Genomic DNA, 24,482 nt, shown 5'->3' on the forward strand with positions numbered 1-24,482 from the left:
TTTCCCGTGATGAGCGATCATCCTTCTCAAGCCGGCGCAACCTTCGTTAGTCGCCTTGGAAGTGAGCTGTGCCTCACTTCCCAGGACCCCCTACAGATTCTGACTCCCTCCCTCGATCTTCGACCCCCGCTTTGGACACGGACCTCTAAATATCTCTCTTCAGCCCCACGGACCTGCCGCTTGTGTTACGGACCTTCTTCTGCCTCGCTCCTTTTGGACTTGTCTGCTTCCTCACTCAACACTGATAGCAAAATTACTTGTACTTGTTTTAATTGATGTTCTTTGAACGGGTCACTAAAAGTTGTTTATTGGGCCCAGGAATGTGACACTTAGGAGACAGAGCTTGATCAGATAAGAGATCTTTTGCTGTGTCTTTGATGTGACATGTGGACTTTAGTTGACCTGGGCATGTGTGTTTTCTCTCCCTGGCACCCCCCCCGTGCTAAACTGTTGCCCTTTCCTGAGTCACCCACTCCCCTTCTGGGCAAACGACACCCTCTCCTTCTTCACAGGACTTGGGTATTCATTCCACTGGTGTACTGTATGTAAATGAGCATGGAGGGTGGGACTTCTGAGAATGTATAATTGTCATGACATATTCCAAGGCAGGTAGAACAAGCTGGAACGAACGGATGTGTCGTTCTGGTTTGGTCTCGCTTTGCAAAGCTTGTTATTATTTGTTTGTTACTTTAATAAATCATTTTAAAAGCTATTTGTCACTAAAGGATCGTCTTTAAGAAATTTCCACGACAACACGCACCTTCAACAACCCCCAGTAACACATAGTCTCATTGTGGTTTAACTACACCCTCAACTTCCTTGTGTTTAATAAACACTCCTCGCACAATCAACGCCCATGTCTGAGTGCCGGCTCCTTCTCCGTAGTACCTCGAAAACATTTTGATAGATTTGTGAGCGCCGTGTGTAGTGTTCTATATTTTTAATGGAACACAAAACATGTTGGTGTTGTTTACTTCAGCCATATTGCCATCATAGTGCAGTCTACATGTATCTGTTATGTTTGACTGCCATCTACCGGTCACACTTATTACACTATCTACCCAATAAAATTGCTTTGAGGTTGGTAAGCAAAACCAGAATTATTAATTACATTAGGCGCACCGGGTTATAAGGCGCATTGTCGAATTTTGAGGAACAAAAAGGATTTTAAGTGCGCCTTATAGTCGGGAAAATACGGTACTTATCTGGTATTTAAAAACAATCTTTTCGCACGACCTCACCTTTGCCTTGCATCTTGGCTTCCGACTATTCGATCCTAGTTATTCGCATCACATCGCCGATTTTATCAATACAGCATTAATAAGAGTGTTTACAAATTCCAACACATAGTCAACTGTCTTCAGTTTTTATTGAGCAAGTGTGGCCATAAATCGGTTCTACATGAACTCCACTTGGATACACGACACATACTTGCCAACCTTGAGACCTTTGAATTTGGGACTTTGGGGTGGGGGGTTGTAAATATTTAAGTATTTCATATATATATATATATATATATACACACACATAAATATATATATACATAACACACATACATACATACATACATACATACATATATATACACATATATATACATATATGTATACACATACATATACACATATATATACATATATGTATACACATACATATACACATATATATACATATATGTATACAAATACATATACATATATACATATATGTATACACATACATATACATATATATATACACATACATATACATATATACACATACATATACATATATATACATACATACACACATATATATACATACATACATATATATACATATATATACATACATATACATATATACATACATATATATACATATATATACATATATATATACACATATATACATATATACATACATATACACATCTATATACATATACATATACACATATATATACATACATATATATACATACACATATATATACACACACACACATATATACATATATATATACATATATACATACATATATATACATACACATATATATACACACACACACATATATACATATATATACACACATACATATATATATACATATATATACTCGTCGCCGCCATGTCTCTTCTTCGTTCTTCTGCTTTGTCTCTGTTGTGTCTTTTGGACATTACTACTTGCCGTAGTTTTGAAGCAATGCATGATGGGAATTCATGTTGTGTGTCAGTGTATTAACGTGCCGGCTGGAATAAATACACGCTGAGAAATAGCTCTGTGCCTGCCTACTTTATGGGTTATAGATAATAGTCTCCTTTTCAGGTGAGAGAGGACAATATTGTTGTCCGGATGTAAATCGGGAGAATGGTTGCCCCGGGAGAGGCACTGAAATTCGGGAGCCTCCCGGGAAAATCGGGAGGGTTGGCAAGTATGGTCTGCACAGGTCTATTTTCATACATAGGGTGTTGACATGGACTACAAAGGCGAACTCGCGCAAATTTTCAGGACTTATGCATATCCCTAATACAGATCAGCAGGTACCAGAAGGACTTACATAATATTTGCATAATATTGCAAAACAAATCGGAAGGGTTGGCAAGTATGACAGGATGTGGTGATCATCCGAGTGGGAACTTTACCTCTCATTTTACCGTAAAACTTTACTCACAAATTACACGTTCACTTTGCCTTATCCATCATTCTCGTCCCTACAGCTTCAATTGCACAAACATTCACATTCGCGGCCTTTTCAGTCTCGTCACTTTCCGTTCCTTGATTTAAAATGCTCTGTAAAAAAAAAAATGTTTCAGGATCCGATTGCGACTTCTGCTTGATTCGCAACATTTAGTAGAAGCGATGAAATGGTCAAGGTCCATCTCAGCAGTAACAGTTGGTTGAAAATGTTGGGACTGCAGTGGGAGCCAAAAATTACATCCAATAAAGACTAAAGCGGTTCGGTGGCGACAAATATTGCACAGGCCACAAGTAGAAATGTATGGGCTTTTTCAGAACATCCTTTAGTAGTGTGGTTTTTTTTTTCTTTTTTTATGGCCGAGAGTTGGTGAGCATCCGAGGGTGGAGTCGGCTCTCTTGGTTGCTTTGTTGGGTCTGCTCCTGTCTCTGGCCATGCTCACCTACCCCAGCAGACGATGGCGTGGTTGTTGTTTTACTTTTGTGGCTGTGTTTAGAAGTAGCTGGTTGCATCAGCTCTGCTCGTTTAATGTCTTTAATGTCCTTTGATGTTTCCCTCTCACACACATGTTTATGTGTGCTATGGCTCTGAGGTTTTGTTTTATTCCTTGGCCTCAGTCTGGACCCCCTTTCCAGAGGCCCAGGCTTGGACTGAATTTTTTTTTTTCTCACTTCCCCTTCCCCAGCGTAAGGGGCGCCGGAAGTTGGCAGAACTGTCAGCGATCCTGTTCTGTCTCCCTGTAATGTTTATCTGATCTTGAATGGGATTGTGCTGAAAATCTTAAATTTGCCTCCTGGGATCATTAAAGTATTTTTGATTCTGATTTTGACATGTACGCCACCAGGTTGCCAGGTTTGTGTAGTGTTTTGTCTAAAGAAGAGCACATTTGGAAGTTTTTTTCTCAGTTCTGCTGGTGATCTTCACTTCTCGACCAGCGGGACCCTTTTGAACACAGAAAAGACAGAAGGAAAAGCTTAATTTTGTGGTTTTTCTATCTAGTGTTTTTTTTTTTACATGTTGACATTACTTTATGATACAGGTGGTATAGGGTAAGTATAAGTGTACGGCAGGGGTATCAAACTTATTATAAATGTGGGGGGGGGGGCACATGGAGAAAAATCTACTCCCAAGTGGGCCGAACTGTTAAAATCACGGCACGATAACTTAAAAATAAAGACAACTTCAGATGGTTTTCTTTGTTTAAAAATTGAACAGGAACATTCTTAAATTGCACAAATCATAATGTTGTTTTTTTTTTTTTTACATTTATATGTTGCGGTTAATAGTATATATAATTTGTCGTTATTTATATTTTCTGAATAAATTATGTGATGTTGGTGTCAATTTTCAATCTATTAAGATAAAAAAACTATATCAAAATCCAATTACAGTATGTTATTTATGTAGTTTAATCATTTTCCTCGACTGATGTACTAACATTATGTGGTTTATTTTGTACATATGTAGCATGATCAACAAAGATACAAAGAATTGCTATTGTGACATTTAGTGGACACATTTAGAACAGCAGTTTCTTTCATTCAAAAATTTCAGGAAATTTTTATACTCGGCAAACCCGTCCTGCGAGCCGGATAAAACCTGTTTGCGAGCCGTACGTTTGACACCCCTGTTGTACGACAACCTGTGTTGAAAAAAATAAATGAAAAATGGAACATCTAGAGCTAGGTTTGGCAACCCAAAAGGTTAAAAGAGCCATATTGGACCCAAAATGTAAAAAAATACAAATCTGTCTGGAGCCGCAAAAAATTTAAAGTTGTATATAAGTCTTATAGGCAACAGATGACGTAAGTGTCTATATTAGCCTAATATCAAAATAACTACCGTTTTTCCTTGAATTGCCGCCGGTGCGCTAATTAATTTAAAACCTCTTCTCACTCCTGCGCTTACCAAAAACATGCGGTAAAAGTAAGCATGCGCTAATTATTTTAAAACCTTTTCTCACTCCGGCACTTACCAAAGGAATGCGGTAAAAATTTGAGTGTGATGTAAGCTTGGATCTTAAATCCTACTGAATAGCTCTTAATCTTCTTCCCTTTATGCAATTTCAAATTACCGGTATTCAAATCAGCCTCTTCCATTTTGAAAATGATGACAGGGGAAGTGTCACTCGTGACGTCACGAGTTTGACCAGGCGGTAATTATTTTGGGAAGAGAGTTTGACCCGGCAGTAATTCCAGGCAGGCGCATACTATATGCCCTGTGGCAATTCAAGGAAATACGGTATGTGTCGCAGGCTGAAGAAAATCTTTGTTGACAGAAATGTTGACATTTAATATTTATTCTACACATTTTTACAACATTAGAAACCATTAATAAATCAGAGGCTACTCAGAAGGTGAGATAACTCCTGGAAATTACTGGCTTTAACGACCAAAAGGTATAAATGTGTGTGTCCAAGTTAAAGGAAACGACAGGCTGTCTTCTTCTAATATATTACAATCTTTGCAAGCTGGGTAACGTTTGCTGTGGTCTGGAACAACGATCAGGAATGCAGCCAATATTACACACAGATAATGTGTCATGAGATGTGTAAAACTAAATTATATACAAAGATGAAAAAAGGATATAAAATGAGCTCAAATATAGATAGCTACATTAGAGGCATAATGATGCAATACATACAGCTAGCCTAAATAGCATGTTAGCATCAATTAGCTTGCAGTCAAGCACTGACCAAATATGCCTGATTAGCACTCCCAACAATTCAATAACAACAAAGCGCACCTTTGTGCATTCACGCACAGCATAAAACATTTGGTGGACAAAATGAGACAAAGGAGAGGAAAATTTTACATGTAAACAAACTGTTGCATCACAGTCCACACTGTGGTGGGTTTAAGAACCACAGAAATTAAAAGGACAAAACAATGTTCACCCAATACTCATTAGTGAAGCATACACACAAACATATTAAACAGTGGGCTTTCTAACGATTGGGAAAATATGTGTCATGTTTGTCCTCAAACAAAAAACATACTAAAACATCATTTTCCATTTTCAATCCTTTTCTAAAAAATGCTCCAGGGAGCTACTAGGGCGGCACTAAGGAGTCGCGGGTTGCCGACCACCGCTATAGTGCAGTGCAAGTCAACTTCATAATGAAGAGGACCGCTGTTTCAAGAGCCCAAGGTCTCAACATTTGGATGTTTCTTTAGAAAGTGCCTCCACAGGTTATATTCCTTTTTGAGACTGTGCTTACTTATTTACCAAGTCAACACATCAAGCTTTCATACTGCACTGTCAATAAATTCATTATTCCACCCTTGCTACTCACTGCCGCGTGTGCAGCTAGATAGATAGTTAACAGTATAAAGAAACAGAAGATTTTGGATGATTGACGGAGTTCCTTCTTTTGAATTATTTTTCTTCCTCAGTTTTATTTCTTAATAAGTCTTCCTTTATTTAAGTTTGTAAGACTGAAAATATAAACACTAAGTATGACCTCTGTTGTGTGTTTTACATTAATAATTTCCGTTGTGTATGTAACATATAGAGTCCTGGTCAGAAGTTTACATACACTTGTAAAGAACATAATGTCATGGCTGTCTTGAGTTTCCAATCATTTCTACAACTCTTATTGTTTTGTGATAAAGTAATTGGAGCACATACTTGTTGCCCACAAAATCATTCATGAAGTTTGGTTGTTTTATGAATTTATTATGGGTCTACTGAAAATGTGAGAAAATCTGCTGGGTCAAAAGTATACATACAGCAATCTTAATATCTGCTTACGTGTCCCTTGGCAAGTTTTACTGCAATAAGGCACTTTTGGTAGCCATCCACAAGCTTCTGGTTGAATTTTTGACCACTCCTCTTGACAAAATTGGTGCAGTTCAGCTAAATGTGTTGGTTTTCTGACATGGACTTGTTTCTTCAACATTGTCCACACGTTTAAGTCAGGACTTTGGGAAGGCCATTTTAAAACCATCATTCTAGCCATTCTTTTACCACTTTTGACGTGTTTGGGGTCATCGTCTTGTTGGAGCTCCCAACTGCGCCCAAGACCCAACCTCCGGGCTGATGATTTTAGGTTGTCCTGAAGAATTTCGAGGAAATCCTCCTTTTTCATTGTCCCAATAAGCACCAGTTCCACTGGCAGCAAAACAGGCCCAGAGCATAATATTACCACCACCAAGCTTGACAGTATGAATGGTGTTCCTGGGATTAAAGGCCTCACCTTTTCTCCTCCAAACACATTGCTGGATATTGCGGCCGATTTTTGTTTCATCTGACCACAAAATTTTCCTCCAGAAGGTATTATCTTTGTCCACGTGATCAGCAACTAACTTAAGATAAGCCTTTAGGTGTGGCTTCTGGAGCAAGGGCTTCCTTCTTGCATGGTAGCCTCTCAATCCATGGCGATACAAAACAAGCTTGACTGTGGACACTGACACCTGTGTTCCAGCAGCTTCCAATTCATCGCAGACCTGCTTTTTGGTGGTTCTCGGTTGACTATTGATCATCCTGACCAATTTTCTCTCAGCAGCAGGTGATAGCTTGCATTTTCTTCCTGATCATGGCAGTGACAAAACTGTGCCATGCACTTTATACTTAAGAACAATTGTCTGCACAGTTGCTGTAAGCTGCTTTGAAATGGCTCCAAGTGACTTTCCTGACTCGATCAAGTCAATGATTTGTTCTTTTAGATCTGTGCTGAGTTCTTTTGCAACCGAGTCTAATAATTGCATCACATGAGCCCTATTTAAATGGGCTCAGAGAAGTCAACAGGTGTCGTCAATCATAATCACTCACATGAAGTTAAGAGGCCATGCCATGAAGCTAATTTGATTTGATTGTACCTTTTTTACATCACCAAAATTGATAATGTATGTTGCTGTATGTATACTTTTGACCAAGCAGATGTGGTCACATTTTCAGTAGACCCAAAATACATTCCTAAAAGAACCAAACTTCATGAATGTTTTTTGTGAGCAACAAGTATGTGCTCCAATTACTCTATCACAAAAAAATAAGAGTTGTAGAAATGAATGGAAACTCAAGGCAGCCATGACATCATGTTCTTTACAAGTGTATGTAAACTTTTGACCACGACTGTATATGTAACATACACAATGGAAATTATTAATGTATAATACACAACGTAGGTTATACTTTTGTAATGTTTATATTTTCAGTCTTACAAACATAAATAAAAGGAAGAAATAAAACTGAGGAAGAAAAATAATTCAAAAGAAGGAACGTCAAACATCCAAAAAACCCAGCTTTGGTTTCATAATACTGTTAACTATCTATCTAGCTGCACACGCTGGCAGCGAGTAGAACATTTTAACCACAGCTGCACATAATTTATACCCCTGCTATAAATCAACTTCAGATTTATTTGTCATTTATAAGTATTAATGTATTTTTTTTTGTCAAATACAACTTAAAATATGCAATATTTTTCCCCAAAAATAATTTCAAAGTCGATTTCTTTTTTTAAATGTAAAGCTGGAGTAGGCCAATAATTCATATCAACATTGATTTTGATTCATTTTTGAGCAATAACCGCTTTAAAAGAAACAAACAGCCTGCATTTTTTAGTCGTTACATTTCACCTCTTTGCTCTTTCATTCTTCTTTTTTTTTCTGTTTTATTTTATTTATTTTTTTTTTTTAAATAGTATTTGCAGAATGTGCTGCATGCCATTAAAAAAAAAAAAAATCAGCTGCGGGGCCGCAAATGGTCCCCGGGTCCCACTTTGGACACCCCTGTCTTGGAGGCCCAAAGCCTATACATGGGCATGCCCATATAAGTACGTAAGGCAAGCATTGACGTCAACGCCAGCCCACTTTTTAAAAAAATATACTGTAGAACAGATTGTGCAGAGCCATCCCAAAAAAATTAGGGGTCCTATTCTCCTGTTTGTGCTTAGGTTTTTTTCTACGCCCTTAAAATGATGCACACTTCTAAATTTAAGAGGCCATAACAATCCAGGCAGTGTTTGTCATGCGCACGTGTGTTGTCATGGCGATGCATTAAACCACAACACTTACCGGTTTCCTGCTGGATATCTGAAGTATGTCCCGTGCCAACGCCAGAAAGGACTGCAAAATTTGGCAAAATGGTGAATGTTAGTCATGAATAAGTCAGTCATGGCTTAAAGGGGAAGTGCACTTTTTTTTTTTAGCCTAGTATTCACAATCTTATGTGTTTTTATTTCTTTATGCATTCTAACGAGACGGCTAACCATGTAGCTAATGGGATTAATTTATTGCGCCCATTGGGACCTCAAAAAAAGACATCCAAAAAAGGCTAACAATACCTAGTTTATGACGTGTGACCTGAATAATAACCAAATAGGGATATTGTTAACACAAGAGTTAACGCCGAGGAACTACTTTTAGTGGCGCTCTGATCTCAGAGGTCAGTATTTTCATTTTCCTGAAGGAACTTTCCTGAAGGAATCAAAGTACTATATATCTACAGTTGTGACAAATTTATTCAACCCCCACACAATTTTGGTGTTTTAGCAAGTTGGACATTTATTCCGTAATTTTTTCATAGTCATATCAAATAAAGATGTGTCAAATAGACAAATGTAACTTAAATTGTAACACTGTATTTTACAAAATACCAAAAAAAGGACATTTTTCTTAATATCTCATTGACAAAATGATTCAACCCCCTAGTTCATGGGTGCCCACACTTTTTCTGCAGGCGAGCTACTTTTCAATTGACCAACTTGAGGGGTTCTACCTCATTTATATATATCATTTATATTTATTTATTTATTTATGAAAGAGACATTTTTGTAAACACGTTAAATGTGTTTAACGATAATACAAGCATGTGTAACACATATAGATGTCTTTCTTTCACAAAGACAAGAATATAAGTTGGTGTATTACCTGATTCTGATGACTTGCATTGATTGGAATCAGACAGTAATGATGATAACGCCCACATTTTCAAATGGAGGAGAAAAAAAGTTGTCCTTTCTGTACAATACCACATGAAAGTGGTTGGTTTTTGGCATCTAATTCATCCAGCTTCCATACACTTTACAAGAAAAACATTGGCGGCAAATTCCGTAGCTTGCTTGATTGACATTCACGGCACCCGAGGGTCTTGTGAGATGACGCTGGCTGCTGCCAGTTCATTATTATGAAAAAATGACAGAGAGGAAGGCGAGAAACACTTTTTATTTCAACAGACTTTCGCGCCGTCCCTTCCGTCAAAACTCTGCACATTTCCTATCTTCACAATAAAAGCCCTGCTTCATGCTGCCTGCGCTAACAAAATAAGAGTCTCGGAAAGCTGGCGTGCACAAGTGATGTGCACGCCAGCTTTCTGAGGGATCGCTTGTGCACGCCAGCTTTCCGAGACTCTGTATTTAGTTAGAGCAGGCAGCATGAAGCAGGGCTTTTATTGTGAAGATAGAAAATGTGCAGTCGGCCTTTAGAGTTTTGACGGAAGGTACGGCGCGAGAGTCTGTTGAAATAAAAAGTGTTTCTCGCCTTCCTCTCGGTCATATTTTCATAATAATGATCTTGCAGCAGCCAGAGTCATCTCACAAGACCCTCCGGTGCCGTGAATGTCATTTAAGTGACGTCTTGGTGAAGATTGATGATCACTAATTTTTAGGTCTATTTTTTTTTAAAGCCTGGCTCGAGATCGACTGGTAGCTCTCGATCGACGTAATGGGCACCCCTGCCCTAGTTCCATGCATCTTTAGTACTTATTAGAACACCCTTTGGCAGTAATGACATCCTTCAAAGGTGATACATAAGCGGACACAAGCTTCTTGCAAGCATCTACAGGTATTTTAGCCCATTCCTCTTGGACAAAGGCCTCCAGTTCGTTCATATTCTTGGGCTTGTGTGCTGCAACTGCCTTCTTCAAGTCCCACCACAGCTTTTCTAGAGGATTTAGGTCTGGCGACTGTGAAGGCCACTCCAGAGTCTTCCAGCCCTTCTTCTGCAATCACTCTGATGTTGATTTGGAGCTATGCTTGGGATCCTTGTCCTGTTGGAAGGTCCAACGTCTCCCAAGCCTCAGCTTCGTCACTGACTTCATGACATTTGCAGCTAATATATCCTGGTAGGAAATAGAATTCATAATGCCTTGAACGCGCTGGAGATTCCCGGTACCTGAGGCAGAGAAACAGCCCCAGAGCATGATTGACCCCCCACCATGCTTAACAGTAGGCAAGGTGTTCTTCTCTTTGTAAGCTTCATTTTTTTCTCCTCCAGACATAACGTTGATTCATAGGCCCAAAGAGTTCCAGTTTTGTTTCATCACTCCATAGAACAGTTTGCCAAAACCTTTGGGGTTTGTCCAGATGATTTGTCTATTTTCTTGTGCCTGGTAGTCAGAAGTGGAGTGCGCCTGGGAGTTCTGGCATGGAGGCCTTCATCTCGTAGTGCGCGCCTTATTGTCTGGGACAAAACCTGCGTTCCTTCCTTTGCAATGTCCTGTTGTAGCTCCTCAGCTGTTACCCGGGGGTTTTTCACCACTGTACGCTTCAAATACCGGACAGCAGTTGCACACAGCATCCTCTTTCTACCACGCCCAGGTAGTGTTTCCACTGTGCCTTTAGCTTTAAACTTGCGAATTATGCTCCCAACTGTGTCTCTTGGAATGTGTAATGTCTTTGCTATTTTCTTATGAAGAGAAATTACCTCCTCTCTTGACTTCTTTGACCACTCCCTGGACTTCACCATGTTGCAAATACTCCATTGACCATCTACAAGAAGCTGAGCGTCACAGTCTTTTTCAATCAGTTTAATTGTTGCTCGTTATGGTTCTAATCACATCTACAGGTGTTTAACACCTGATTGAAAAGACCTTATTCAAATTCTGTTCTTAAGAGTTATGATCTTCAAGGGGTTGAATAATTTTGTCAATGAGATATTAAGAGAAATGACACTGTTTGGTATGTTACAAAATATAATGTAATTCAGGTTGCATTTGTCTATTTAATGCATCTTTATTTGATATGACTATAAACAAAATACGGAATAAATGTCCAACTTGCTAAAACACCAAAATTCTGTGGGGGTTGAATAATTTTGATCACAACTGTATCTATGTTACGCAGCTATTGACATACTGAGCGGCTGCATCGCCTCTGAGTTGGCAAAAGTTTGCGCTGGATTATAAATCATACCTCACACTTGTATAGTGAAAGGTTGTGGCCATGAACGGAAAATTTTCGACTTTAAAATTCTTCTCAGCACTGAAGACATTGCAAGAAAAACACGGAACTATGCTCATTTAAATTGTGTCCAATTTTTAACTTTTTAATCAAAGAATCGATACCATTACCTATTGTCAGTACTTTTGCGTGTGTTAATATTTATTAAATATTTTCCATTATACAATCTTTTTCCTTATTGCAACCTTTGAAATATTAGCTGATTATGATAACTGCTGTCCTGTTTTATTATCATCAGATTATCATTCTCAAGTATGACATTAAATTGCAATTACAGTTGCAAGTCCAAAACATTATATGGCAGTAATTTTTTGTTGCGCCCTGAAAGGTGTTAATAATATAAGTATTGTACTTACTACACACCAGCTGTCTGATTCTAAGGAGCATCTTAGATGTAATATGAACAAACAAAATCGTAGGTTGTTGAAATCGCCATGTAAATTCGCAAATGCTAATCAGTAGCATGTCAATAGCAAAGTCAATGTATATTAGCATCAAGCTAGCACAGTTTGGTTTACTCCGCTCTCAGTGCTGCTGGAGTGATCGCCAAATGCCAAAGTGCACTTGAGAGTCGGCAACCCATTCATCGTAGTATAGCACCGTTAGATTTTAAGTGAATCGATTTGGTAGGTGCTAAAAAAATATGTAATAATAATAATAATAATAATAATAATACATACTAGATTCGGTAGCCATCCTGGTTTAGGAGTGAGGATTATGATGAACTCTTGTTCTAAACAGAGAACACAAGTCTTGTGCAGAAAGATAGAAACATGCAATTTGTCGGCATCCCACTGAGGGCAGACATCGTACAGTAAGTGAATGTTTTATTATGTTCGTAGTTTGTATACTATAACTTGTTTATCACTTAGCAATACTGCTACATGATGCTTACATTTGTACTCGAGTCGGATCTGCTTATTCTTAAACTAGTAGATCATCCTCGGAATGTTCAGGCTCAAAAATGTAAGTTCTTGGACCATAATTTGTCCCAAAATAGCCTTTTTTGTTGCTTCAATGAATTCGGCCATGATTAGTAGGGTTGTTGTTGAAGGGAATAGCCAACATGGTATGTCTGTGAAATCAATTAGCAAAATATGTACATTTTTAAATGTCATTATGAATGTGCTTGTTACTACATTACATGTATACTTATGTCTATAAAACATTGATTGAAGCTTTTTGATGTTTTATAGGCGGAACATATTGAATCTCATTACCTGCATAGTTTGCTGACTCTTGCTAGCATTTGTTTACGAGTTAGAATGCATAAAAAAAAGAAAGACGTGTGTTCTCGTCTTAAATAAGGACTGTGAATAATAGGCCAGAAAAAAAAAAACGTGCTGTTCCTTTTTAAAGTTGATGTCATTGCGGCTCACCTCCTCAACGTTAATACTTGACTTGGCGCTGGTTTCAAAGAACCTGATGCCGTGATCCTTCGCCAGCTGTAAACACAAACAGGGCATGAATCCACCGAACCAGGATGTGACGATAATCACTTCCTGTTGCTTATCTGAAGTAAACAGAAAGTTGAGCCACCATGCTCCTTATATAAATAATCCCTGCCTATATTTATCATACAGCCCAGAAATGTTCTTTTATTTCCAACGCTCTATCTGCCGGGGGGTCGCCTCACCTTTTCTCCCGTCTCCTTGGTAACTTTCCGCTTCGCCTCTATGTCACACTTATTGCCGAGCAACATTCGACTCACTCCGGCAGATGCATTCTAGTGGGACAAAAGGGGGGGTGAAAGTGATTGATTAGGTGGGGTTGAGCTGCATTCACATGTCTGCAAACAAACAAGACAATGGCTGTTTTCAGGCAAAATGTCAGTTTTCAACTCCCCCTTTTTTGTCTTTATCATTTTTAGTTACTGCATCTGCAAAGTCCATCTCCTAACTTTACTATTGCAAAGTACCGTATTTTTCGGACTATTAGTCTCAGTTTTTTTTTCATAGTTTGGCCGTGGGTGCGACTTATACGTGAAATTATTAACACGTTGCCGTAAAATATCAAATAATATTATTTTAGCTCATTCACGGTGGGAGAGGGGTTAGTGCGTCTGCCTCACAATACGAAGTTCCTGCAGTCCTGGGTTCAAATCCAGGCTCGGGATCTTTCTGTGTGGAGTTTGCATGTTCTCCCCGTGAATGCGTGGGTTCCCTCCGGGTACTCCGGCTTCCTCCCACTTCCAAAGACATGCACCTGGGGATAGGCCCCGCCCACCTCCAAAGACATGCACCTGGGGATAGGCCCCTCCCACCTCCAAAGACATGCACCTGGGGATAGGTTGATTGGCAACACTAAATGGTCCCTAGTGTGTGAATGTGAGTGTGAATGTTGTCTGTCTATCTGTGTTGGCCCTGCGATGAGGTGGCGACTTGTCCAGGGTGTACCCTGCCTTTTGCCCGATTGTAGCTGAGATAGGCGCCAGCGCCCCCCGTGACCCCGAAAGGGAATAAGCGGTAGGAAATGGATGGATGGATGGACGTAAGAGACTATGTTACGTCTGATCGGCATTGTGATGCCGGGTTCGATTCCCTCGAGGATGCGCCAAGTGAACGCAGCAAAGGTAAGATATACAACATTTATTTAAATAACAAAAAGAGCTATATAACAAAAATGCTAGAGCTAGTAGAATAAAACAAGCATAAAAGCTAGGATATACAACAATGAGAAATAAAACTGGCACGTAGGCACATAAAACAGTAAAACAAAAACTTCGGCATGAGAACTGGAATGAACAATGAATGGCTAGCGTGGAAAGCTTAGCGAGAATATACATACGATATAGAGTGCAGGCGTAACTTGTTGCGTGAAAAGCAAATCATGAACCCAGGCTGAACAAACAAAAGAGGACGGCTTATAAAGTGACGGTGCTTATCTGGAGCAGGTGTGCGGGGCGTGAGCAGCAGGTGAACTGATGTGTAACCATAGTGATGGACAAAAACAGGAAATAAATGGGTCAGACTGAGAACGGAAAAACAAACGTGAAGATCCGAGCAGCAGATCGCAACAGAGTAGACGTATAAGATTTCAACGGATTTAGCAATTAGGAGTGACAGATTGTTTGGTAAACGTATAGCATATTCTATATGTTATAGTTATTTGAATGACTCTTACCATAATGTTACGTTAAAATACCAGGCATCTTCTCAGTTGGTTATTTATGCCTCATATAACTTACACTTATTCAGCCTGTTGTTCACTATTCTTTATTTTAAATTGCCTTTCAAATGTCTATTCTTGGTGTTGGGTTTTATCAAATAAATTTCCCCCAAAAATGCGACTTATACTCCAGCGCGACTTATGTTTTTTACCTTTGGCGGCATAGCTCGGTTGGTAGAGTGGCTGTGCCAGCAACTTGAGGGTTGCAGGTTCGATTCCCGCTTGTGCCATCCTAGTTACTGCCGTTGTGTCCTTGGGCAAGACACTTTACCCACCTGCTCCCAGTGCCACCCACACTGATTTAAATGTAACTTAGAAATTGGGTGTCATTATGTAAAGCGCTTGGAGTCACTTGAGAAAAAAGCGCTATCCATCCATCCATCCATCATCTTCCGCTTATCCGAGGTCGGGTCGCGGGGGCAACAGCCTAAGCAGGGAAACCCAGACTTCCCTCTCCCCAGCCACTTCGTCTAGCTCTTCCCGGGGGATCCCGAGGCGTTCCCAGGCCAGCCGGGAGACATAGTCTTCCCAACGTGTCCTGGGTCTTCCCCGTGGCCTCCTACCGGTTGGACGTGCCCTAAACACCTCCCTAGGGAGGCGTTCGGGTGGCATCCTGACCAGATTCCCGAACCACCTCATCTGGCTCCTCTCCATGTGGAGGAGCAGCGGCTTTACTTTGAGTTCCTTCCGGATGGCAGAGCTTCTCACCCTATCTCTAAGGGAGAGACCCAAACTCATTTGGGCCGCTTGTACCCGTGATCTTATCCTTTCAGTCATGACCCAAAGCTCATGACCATAGGTGAGGATGGGAACGTAGATCGACCGGTAAATTGAGAGCTTTGCCTTCCGGCTCAGCTCCTTCTTCACCACAACGGATCGGTACAAGGTCCGCATTACTGAAGACGCCGCACGTCTTCAGAAAAAAGCGCTATAGCTCGGTTGGTAGAGCAGCCGTGCCAGCAACTTGAGGGTTGCAGGTTCGATTCCCGCTTGTGCCATCCTAGTTACTGCCGTTGTGTCCTTGGGCAAGACACTGAACCCACCTGCTCCCAGTGCCACCCACACTAGTTTAAATGTAACTTAGAAATTGGGTGTCACTATGTAAAGCGCTTTGAGTCACTTGAGAAAAAAGCGCTATCCATCATCTTCCGCTTATCCGAGGTCGGGTCGCGGGGGCAACAGCCTAAGCAGGGAAACCCAGACTTCCCTCTCCCCAGCCACTTCGTCTAGCTCTTCCCGGGGGATCCCGAGGCGTTCCCAGGCCAGCCGGGAGACATAGTCTTCCCCGTGGCCTCCTACCGACTGGACGTGCCCTAAACACCTCCCTAGGGAGGCGTTCGGGTGGCATCCTGACCAGATGCCCGAACCACCTCATCTGGCTCCTCTCCATGTGGAGGAGCAGCGGCTTTACTTTGAGTTCCTCCCGGATGGCAGAGCTTCTCACCCTATCTCTAAGGGAGAGACCCGCCACACGGCGGAGGAAACTCATTTGGGCCGCTTGTACCCGTGGTCTTATCCTTTCGGTCATGACCCAAAGCTCATGACCATAGGTGAGGATGGGAACGTAGATCGAGCGGTAAATTGAGAGCTTTGCCTTCCGGCTCAGCTCTTTCTTCACCACAACGGATCGGTACAAGGTCCGCATTACTGAAGACGCCGCACGTCTTCAGAAAAAAGCGCTATAACTCGGTTGGTAGAGCAGCCGTGCCAGCAACTTGAGGGTTGCAGGTTCGATTCCCGCTTCCGCCATCCTAGTCACTGCCGTTGTGTCGTTGGGCAAGACAATTTACCCACGTGCTCTCAGTGCCACCCACACTGCTTTAAATGTCACTTAGATATTGGGTTTCACTATGTAAAGCGCTTTGAGTGATTAGAGAAAAGCGCTATATAAATTCACTTCACTACATATAAATATAATTCACTTCACTTCTTTACTATGCAATTTCGGCAGGTGCGACTTATACTCCAGAGCGACTTATACCCCGAAAAATACGGTACCTAGCCCATTCTTTCCCTCTTAGAAAAGTGTAATATGTGAACATGTTAAACACAGGAAGTGAACAGACAAAAGATTTAGACTTAGAAATATTAAATAAATAATCACGACTCAAAAATCGATTTCGAATTTTACAAAAATTCTCAAAATGAAAAAATGTAAATAAATAAATACATAAAAATATTATTTTTTTTATCACAGTAAATTTTTTCAAATACATTTTTAGGCCGCCAAGGCTGCCCTTTGTCACCGATTCTGTTCATAACTTTTATGGACAGAATTTCTAGGCGCAGTAAAGGCGTTGAGGGGTTCCGGTTTGGTGGCCGCGGGATTAGGTCTCTGCTTTTTGCAGATGATGTGGACCTGATGGCTTCATCTGACCGGGATCTTCAGCTCTCGCTGGATCGGTTCGTAGCCGAGTGTGAAGCGACCGGAATGAGAATCAGCACCTCCAAGTCCGAGTCCATGGTTCTCGCCCGGAAAAGGGTGGAGTGCCATCTCCGGGTTGGGGAGGAGACCCTGCCCCAAGTGGAGGAGTTCAAGTACCTAGGAGTCTTGTTCACGAGTGAGGGAAGAGTGGATCGTGAGATCGACAGGCGGATCGGTGCGGCGTCTTCAGTAATGCGGACGTTGTACCGATCCGTTGTGGTGAAGAAGGAGCTGAGCCGGAAGGCAAAGCTCTCAATTTACCGGTCGATCTACGTTCCCATCCTCACCTATGGTCATGAGCTTTGGGTCATGACCGAAAGGATAAGATCACGGGTACAAGCGGCCCAAATGAGTTTGGGTCTCTCCCTTAGAGATAGGGTGAGAAGCTCTGCCATCCGGGAGGAACTCAAAGTAAAGCCGCTGCTCCTCCACATGGAGAGGAGCCAGATGAGGTGGTTCGGGCATCTGGTCAGGATGCCACCCGAACGCCTCCCTAGGGAGGTGTTTAGGGCACGTCCAACCGGTAGGAGGCCACGGGGAAGACCCAGGACACGTTGGGAAGACTATGTCTCCCGGCTGGCCTGGGAACGCCTCGGGATCCCCCGGGAAGAGCTAGACGAAGTGGCTGGGGAGAGGGAAGTCTGGGCTTCCCTGCTTAGGCTGCTGCCCCCGCGACCAGACCTCGGATAAGTGGAAGATGATGAATGGATGGATTATTAGGCCATCTTCATGCAACCAGGAGCCTTATTAACCTATAATCTGTTTTGAACAAGTTTTATAACAATTATTACAACAAATAGGTGTCCAACTTCTGCAGCTATTACAGCTTCAACTCTTCTGGGAAGGCTGTCCACAAGGTTGCGGAGTGTGTTTATTGGAATTTTCCACCATTCTTCCAAAAGCGCATTGGTGAGGTCACACACTGATGTTGGTCCAGAAGGCCTGGCTCTCTGTCTCTGTTCTAATTCATCCCAAATGTCTTCTATCAGGTTCAGGTCAGGACTCTGTGCATGAAGTACTGGCTGTCCAGAGTCGAGACCCAGGATGGACCGCTCGCCTGTGTATCGGTTGGGGACATCTCTACGCTGCTGATCCGCCTCCGCTCGGGATGGTTTCCTGTGGACGGGACTCTCGCTGCTGTCTTGGATCCGCTTTGAACTGAACTCTTGCGGCTGTGTTGGAGCCACTATGGATTGAACTTTCACAGTATCATGTTAGACCCGCTCGACATCCATTGCTTTCGGTCCCCTAGAGGGGGTGGGGGGTTGCCCACATCTGAGGTCCTCTCCAAGGTTTCTCATAGTCAGCATTGTCACTGGCGTCCCACTGGATGTGAATTCTCCCTGCCCACTGGGTGTGAGTTTTCCTTGCCCTTTTGTGGGTTCTTCCGAGGATGTTGTAGTCGTAATGATTTGTGCAGTCCTTTGAGACATTTGTGATTTGAGGCTATATAAATAAACATTGATTGATTGATTGATACCAGTCAAGTTCCTCCACACCAGACTGTCACCCATGTCTTTATGGACCTTTCTTTGTGCACAGTCATGTGCAAACTGTTCCCACAAGGTTGAAAGCATGGAATTGTCCAAAATGTGTAATATGGACAAACGGGGCAGAGTTCTAGTGCTCACACTTCTGATTTTCCATAAGCCATAATAACTCGTACAACACCCAAAAGCGCAGATTTTGACCATTTAAATACTTTCTATGGTTCAAGACTTAGAGTCATTTAAAAAACAGCAATGCACATCATAATGGCGGCGACAGTTTTGACGTTAACGATAAAAAAAAATTATGTAGAACGTCGAAAATGTTAATGGGCCGTATTTCGCCCAGGTGTGAACTAAGCACTTTTAAAAATGTTTTACAGAGTAGAAACACAGCCTCACTTCTTTGATGCTCTTCATCCAGTTCTGTATGTTTTCGAAGGATTTCTCGTCAGTGATGTCGTACACCAGGATGATGCCCTGGTCGAGCGAGAGAGAGAGAGAGAGAGAGAAAGAGGTCAACTAGCAGTCATCTAGTAGCCGGCACGAAGACGTCACGGCCAGGGCTCACCATGGCTCCTCGGTAGTAGGCAGTGGTGATGGTCTTGAACCTCTCCTGGCCTGCTGTGTCCCTGCACAAGGCAAAAGAGGTCAAAACAACGTCTGACGTGCCTTATTTAAAATGGTGGCATGAAAAAAACATGGCTGCCGGGAATGTGTGTGAACACAAACAAGTAAGTGTCAGGACAACACTCGTGTGAGGTTGTGTTGACAGAGCAGCGCATACAGGACAGTTCAGTATTGTTGTTTTACTTTAGCTATTTAAAGGTGTACTGAAATGAGATGTTCTTATTTAAACGGGGATAGCAGGTCCATTCTATGTGTCATACTTGATCATTTCGCGATATTGCCATATTTTTGCTGAAAGGATTTAGTAGAGAACATCCACGATAAAGTTCGCAACTTTTGGTCGCTAATAAAAAAGCCTTGCCTTTACCGGAAGTAGCAGACTATCTGCACGTGATGTCACGGGTTGTAGGGCTCCTCACATCCTCACATCATTTATAATCATAGCCTCCAGCAGCAAGAGCTACTCGGACCGAAAAAGCGACAATTTCCCCATTAATTTGAGCGAGGATGAAAGATTTGTGGATGAGGAAAGTTAGAGTGAAGCACCAAAAAAAAGAAAAGAAGACGGCTCCAGGCGGCGGCAGTGGGACCGTTTCAGATGTAATTAGACACATTTCAACACACCTCGCACATGTCTTTGGACAAACATTAAAACATACAGTCTCAAAGCAGTGCCAAAGTCCTCAACACTTAAAAACCACACTTTGCGTGCGTGTGGCCTCTCCAAGCACATGCTAATTAATTTTTTGCACACATTCTTTGACAGAAGTAGGAAGTGCGTTGCTATGTGCGCTGATATCAATGCGCCCACAAAAAAAGTTCTGGTCTGTGACTAGAGTGGCCGTGCGCAACCCGAGGGTCCCTGGTTCAATCCCCACCTAGTACCAACCTTGTCACGTCCGTCGTGTCCTCGAGCAAGACACTTCACCCTTGCTCCTGATGGGTGCTGGTTAGCGCCTTGCATGGCAGCTCCCTCCATCAGTGTGTGTGAATGGGTGAATGTGGAATTAGCGTCAAAGCGCTTTGAGTACCTTGAAGGTAGAAAAGCGCTATACAAGTACAACCCATTTACTAACATTTACTAGGAGAATTCCGGAAAATCCCTTATCTGCTTATTGTTTTAATAGTGTTTTCGTGAGATTGCAAAGTCATATCTCAAAGTCGGACGGCTGCGGTGAACGCCAGTGTCTCTGAGAGAAGCCAAGCTCACAGCTGCCTTTTTGAGCTGCAGGAGGAGGTCGCATAATCCACTGAAGTCTCCGGTAAGAGCCGACTTAATATCATAATTTTCCCATCCAAAAACTTGCTGGTTGACTTAGAGAAACATGTTCGCTTGACCGCTCTGTGTTAAAGCTTCACAACAAACAAAGAAACACCGGCTGTGTTTCGGTTGCTAAAGGCAGCTGCAATCCACCGCTTTCCACCAACAGCATTCTTCTTTGACGTCTCCATTATTAATTGAAGAAATTGCAAAATATTCAGCTACACAGATGTCCAAATTACTGTGTAATTATGCGATGAAAAGAGACGACTTTTAGCTGTGTGTGGTGCTGGGCTAATATGTCCGCTACAACCCGAGACGTCACAAAAACGTGTCATTATTCCGCGACGTTTTCAACAAGAAACTCCGTGGGAAATTTAAAATTGTAATTTAGTAAACTGGCATGTGTTGCAATGTTAATATTTCATCATTGATATATAAACTATCAGACTGCGTGGTCGCTAGTAGTGGCTTTCAGTAGGCTTTTAAATAGAAAGTTCATCCATCACCAATGTGTTATATTTGTTTGATATACAGGACTATCACTAAATGTGGATTTCACTTTGTAATCAAAACCTTCACTAAATGGACTTTTGTCAAGGGTGGAATGCATTATTATTATTATTTTTTTTTACATTGTAATTCTTCTCTATACAAACTTCTCTTTTCACAAACCCTGTTCAAGGACCGTTGAACTTTGTACATCGAGGTTCCACCGTCAGCACATGTGCAATTTACAAGCAGACATCATCACTTACCATACTTGCAGTTTCACTTTCTTGCCATCCACCTCAATTGTTTTTACTTTAAAGTCGATGCCTGGGGGAAAAAAAAAAGATTGGTGGGAAACAAACAACGACTGAAAAACCTCACCATGCAGGCCAAAAGTTTGGACACCTTCTTTTTCTTTATTTTCATGACTATTTACATTGTGGATTGTCACTGAAGGCATCAAAACTATGAATGAACACATGTGGAGTTATGTACTTCACAAAAAAAAAGGCGAAATAACTGAAAACATGTTTTATGTTCTAGTTTCTTCAAAATAGCCACCCTTTGCTCTGATTACTGTTTTGCACATTCTTGGCATTTTCTCAATGACCTTCAAGAGGTAGTTAATTGAAATGGTTGTGTCATAGTTTTGATGCCTTCAGTAACAATCTACAATGTAAATAGTCATGAAAATAAACAAAATGCATTGAAATGAGGTGTGTCCAAACTGTTAGCCTGTTCTGTACATACATAGTGCAGAGTTTCATATTTAGGTCACAGTCAGCTGGGTGGGGACTGGTTGAAAATGACCGAGAGATTGTCAGAAAGATAGGAATGAGTGTGGGTGGAAGAAGAGTTAGATTGTGTGCGTGCGTGCGTGTTCTTGTATTTTTCCCTTCCTGAGACATCAACAAGGAAAAGTACCTTCCATATGGGGACCGGTGAACAAATTAGGATATAAATCATGGTCCCAATTGGGAAAACCATTGCATCTAATAGAAAATGTCTCATTTGCACCCCTGGTGGTGAAATCTATTAAAATGAGGGTGGTCCCAAAAAGGAGGGATTTCTCAAATTGACTGTGTCGGTTTTAAAAGGGCTCCCCCTCTGGCCAACATATGTAATAACAAGTGTGTGTAAGAAATTGAAATGTGCCCCCTTTGGCCAAAATAAATATGCATATAGAGACATACTGTAATACTTTGAAGTAAATAATGAAGATTGAAAACCAATTACTAACAAAACATTTTACAATAACAATAATAACTAAACCGACCGAAAGGATGACCGAAAGGATAAGATCACGGGTACAAGCGGCCGAAATGAGTTTGGGTCTCTCCCTTAGAGATAGGGTGAGAAGCTCTGCCATCCGAGAGGAGCCCAAAGTAAAGCCGCTGCTCCTTCACATCGAGAGGAGCCAGATGAGGTGGTTCGGGCATCTGGTCAGGATGCCACCCGAACGCCTCCCTAGGGAGGTGTTTAGGGCACGTCCAACCGGTAGGAGGCCACGGGGAAGACCCAGGACACGTTGGGAAGACTATGTCTCCCGGCTGGCCTGGGAACGCCTCGGGATCCCCCGGGAAGAGCTGGACGAAGTGGCTGGGGAGAGGGAAGTCTGGGCTTCCCTGCTTAGGCTGCTGCCCCCGCGACCCGACCTCGGATAAGTGGAAGAAGATGGATGGAATAACTAAAGTTTTTTTGTCCTAATATGTGTTGACTTCTTATAAAATTTGGAAATAATTTCCCATATTCTTTCTGTATCATTTCAATATTTTCTCTTAAAATGATTACTTTTTCAATTAAAATTATTACTTTTTTATGTAAATTATTACCTTTTAATACAAAATGGTGACATTTGTCATAAAATTCCGATTTATATCACAATATTGACAATTTTTTTGGGTTGTTCTTGAAAAATAGTGACATTTTTTGAGTAAAATGATGACTTTTGACATAATTTTGCCAAGTCTAAATGTTATCATAATATTGCAAACATTTTTTATAAAACTGACTTGTGTCGAGTAAAATTACGACTCTTTCATAAGATTGCCAAAATGATAAGGTTTTTTTTTTCATCTCAACTGCTATTGAGTAAAATTCCAACTTTTATCATTACATTGCACAAATATTCAGTTTTTCTTGTCCAATTCTGACTTGCGTTGCGTAAAATGACAACTTTTAGTATAATACTGCCAAAATTCTAAGTTTTTCTAGTGAAAATTTGACCTTTTTTTGGTGAAATTTCAACTCATTTTTCACAACAAGCTTTTTTATTTTTGCATAGCATGTATATACTATTATGTTGTAAATATAAATCTGTATGTATCTAGAAAATGGTGGTCCTGAAGAGGTAGGCATTTTTCAAAAGGTCTCAAGAATGTAAAAAATACAAGAAAGTGTGTGTGTGTGTGCAGTCAGTACATAGAAATGGGACTAGAGAGTGGAGCTACAAAAAAAGACAGGCATGTCTAAACATGTCAGCATTGTGAAGTTTAATGAGAAAAAGGTTAAAAGAACTTTACCAATGGTCGAGATGTAGGTTGAGTTGAAATTGTCCTCAGCAAAGCGAATGATCAGACATGTTTTTCCAACTCCACTGTCCCCGATGAGCAACAATTTAAAGAGAAAATCATACTTTTTCGCCATATTTCACAGATGCTCCCTTCAACTCTGGACCAGATCCTTAAAAGTTGGCACGATTCCCTATTTGATACGTTCCTTTTTCTTTTTCTTTCTTGTCCAACTTGAACACCGGTCCACTTTGATCCTCCTTAGCGCCTCTCACTTCTGTCCGATCGAGAAATCCGCCGCATCCAAAGTTGACGTGGACTTCACAACCGCCTTCATCGCCAGATTAAAGTGATCCTCGTTCCAAAAATAAAGATAGATCGTCTTTCAACCATTTGCAAACATACCAGAGTGTCGACGTGTGGGGTTTTCTCAGCCTTTTCTCCCCCTAAAAAAAAAAAACTTGTGTCGCAGTCAGCCCAGATTGCAAAGAGGGGGAGTGACTCTGTGGCATGCAGTACTCAGATTGAACGCACGATGTCGCCACTTGACCATCTTTGGGCGATACAATTAAACTGATGTTTAATTTATTTTACTGCAATGTAATCTGGTTTTACAGAAATAATAGCAAAAATAGATAGCAATGC

General features: G+C 41.2%; 1 protein-coding gene across 1 annotated transcript; it reads right to left on the minus strand.

The window, feature by feature from the left end:
* Window positions 1-1,350: 1,350 nt before the first annotated feature.
* rab13 (RAB13, member RAS oncogene family) lies at window positions 1,351-24,324 on the minus strand. The gene is made up of 8 exons (XM_061881683.1): window positions 23,850-24,324; window positions 21,594-21,654; window positions 19,516-19,576; window positions 19,347-19,424; window positions 13,501-13,590; window positions 13,244-13,309; window positions 8,701-8,751; window positions 1,351-3,625 (listed from the first exon to the last, which is right to left on the minus strand). Exons 1-8 carry the CDS (start codon window positions 23,971-23,973, stop codon window positions 3,554-3,556), a joined length of 603 nt encoding a protein of 200 aa, XP_061737667.1. The 5' UTR covers window positions 23,974-24,324; the 3' UTR covers window positions 1,351-3,553.
* Between the last annotated feature and the right edge of the window lie 158 nt (window positions 24,325-24,482).

This window comes from Nerophis ophidion, linkage group LG21, assembly GCF_033978795.1.
Source record: "Nerophis ophidion isolate RoL-2023_Sa linkage group LG21, RoL_Noph_v1.0, whole genome shotgun sequence".
Taxonomy (NCBI): Eukaryota; Metazoa; Chordata; class Actinopteri; order Syngnathiformes; family Syngnathidae; genus Nerophis; species Nerophis ophidion.

Coding starts and splice junctions, on each gene's coding strand:
- rab13 (XM_061881683.1), bottom strand. CDS start 23,973: ATGGCGAAAAAGTATGATTTTCTCTTTAAATTGTTGCTCATCGGGGAC. Junction 19,577..21,593: donor AAAGTGAAACTGCAAGTATG/GTAAGTGATGAT, acceptor TGCCTTGTGCAG/GGACACAGCAGGCCAGGAGA. Junction 13,310..13,500: donor CCAAGGAGACGGGAGAAAAG/GTGAGGCGACCC, acceptor TTGTGTTTACAG/CTGGCGAAGGATCACGGCAT.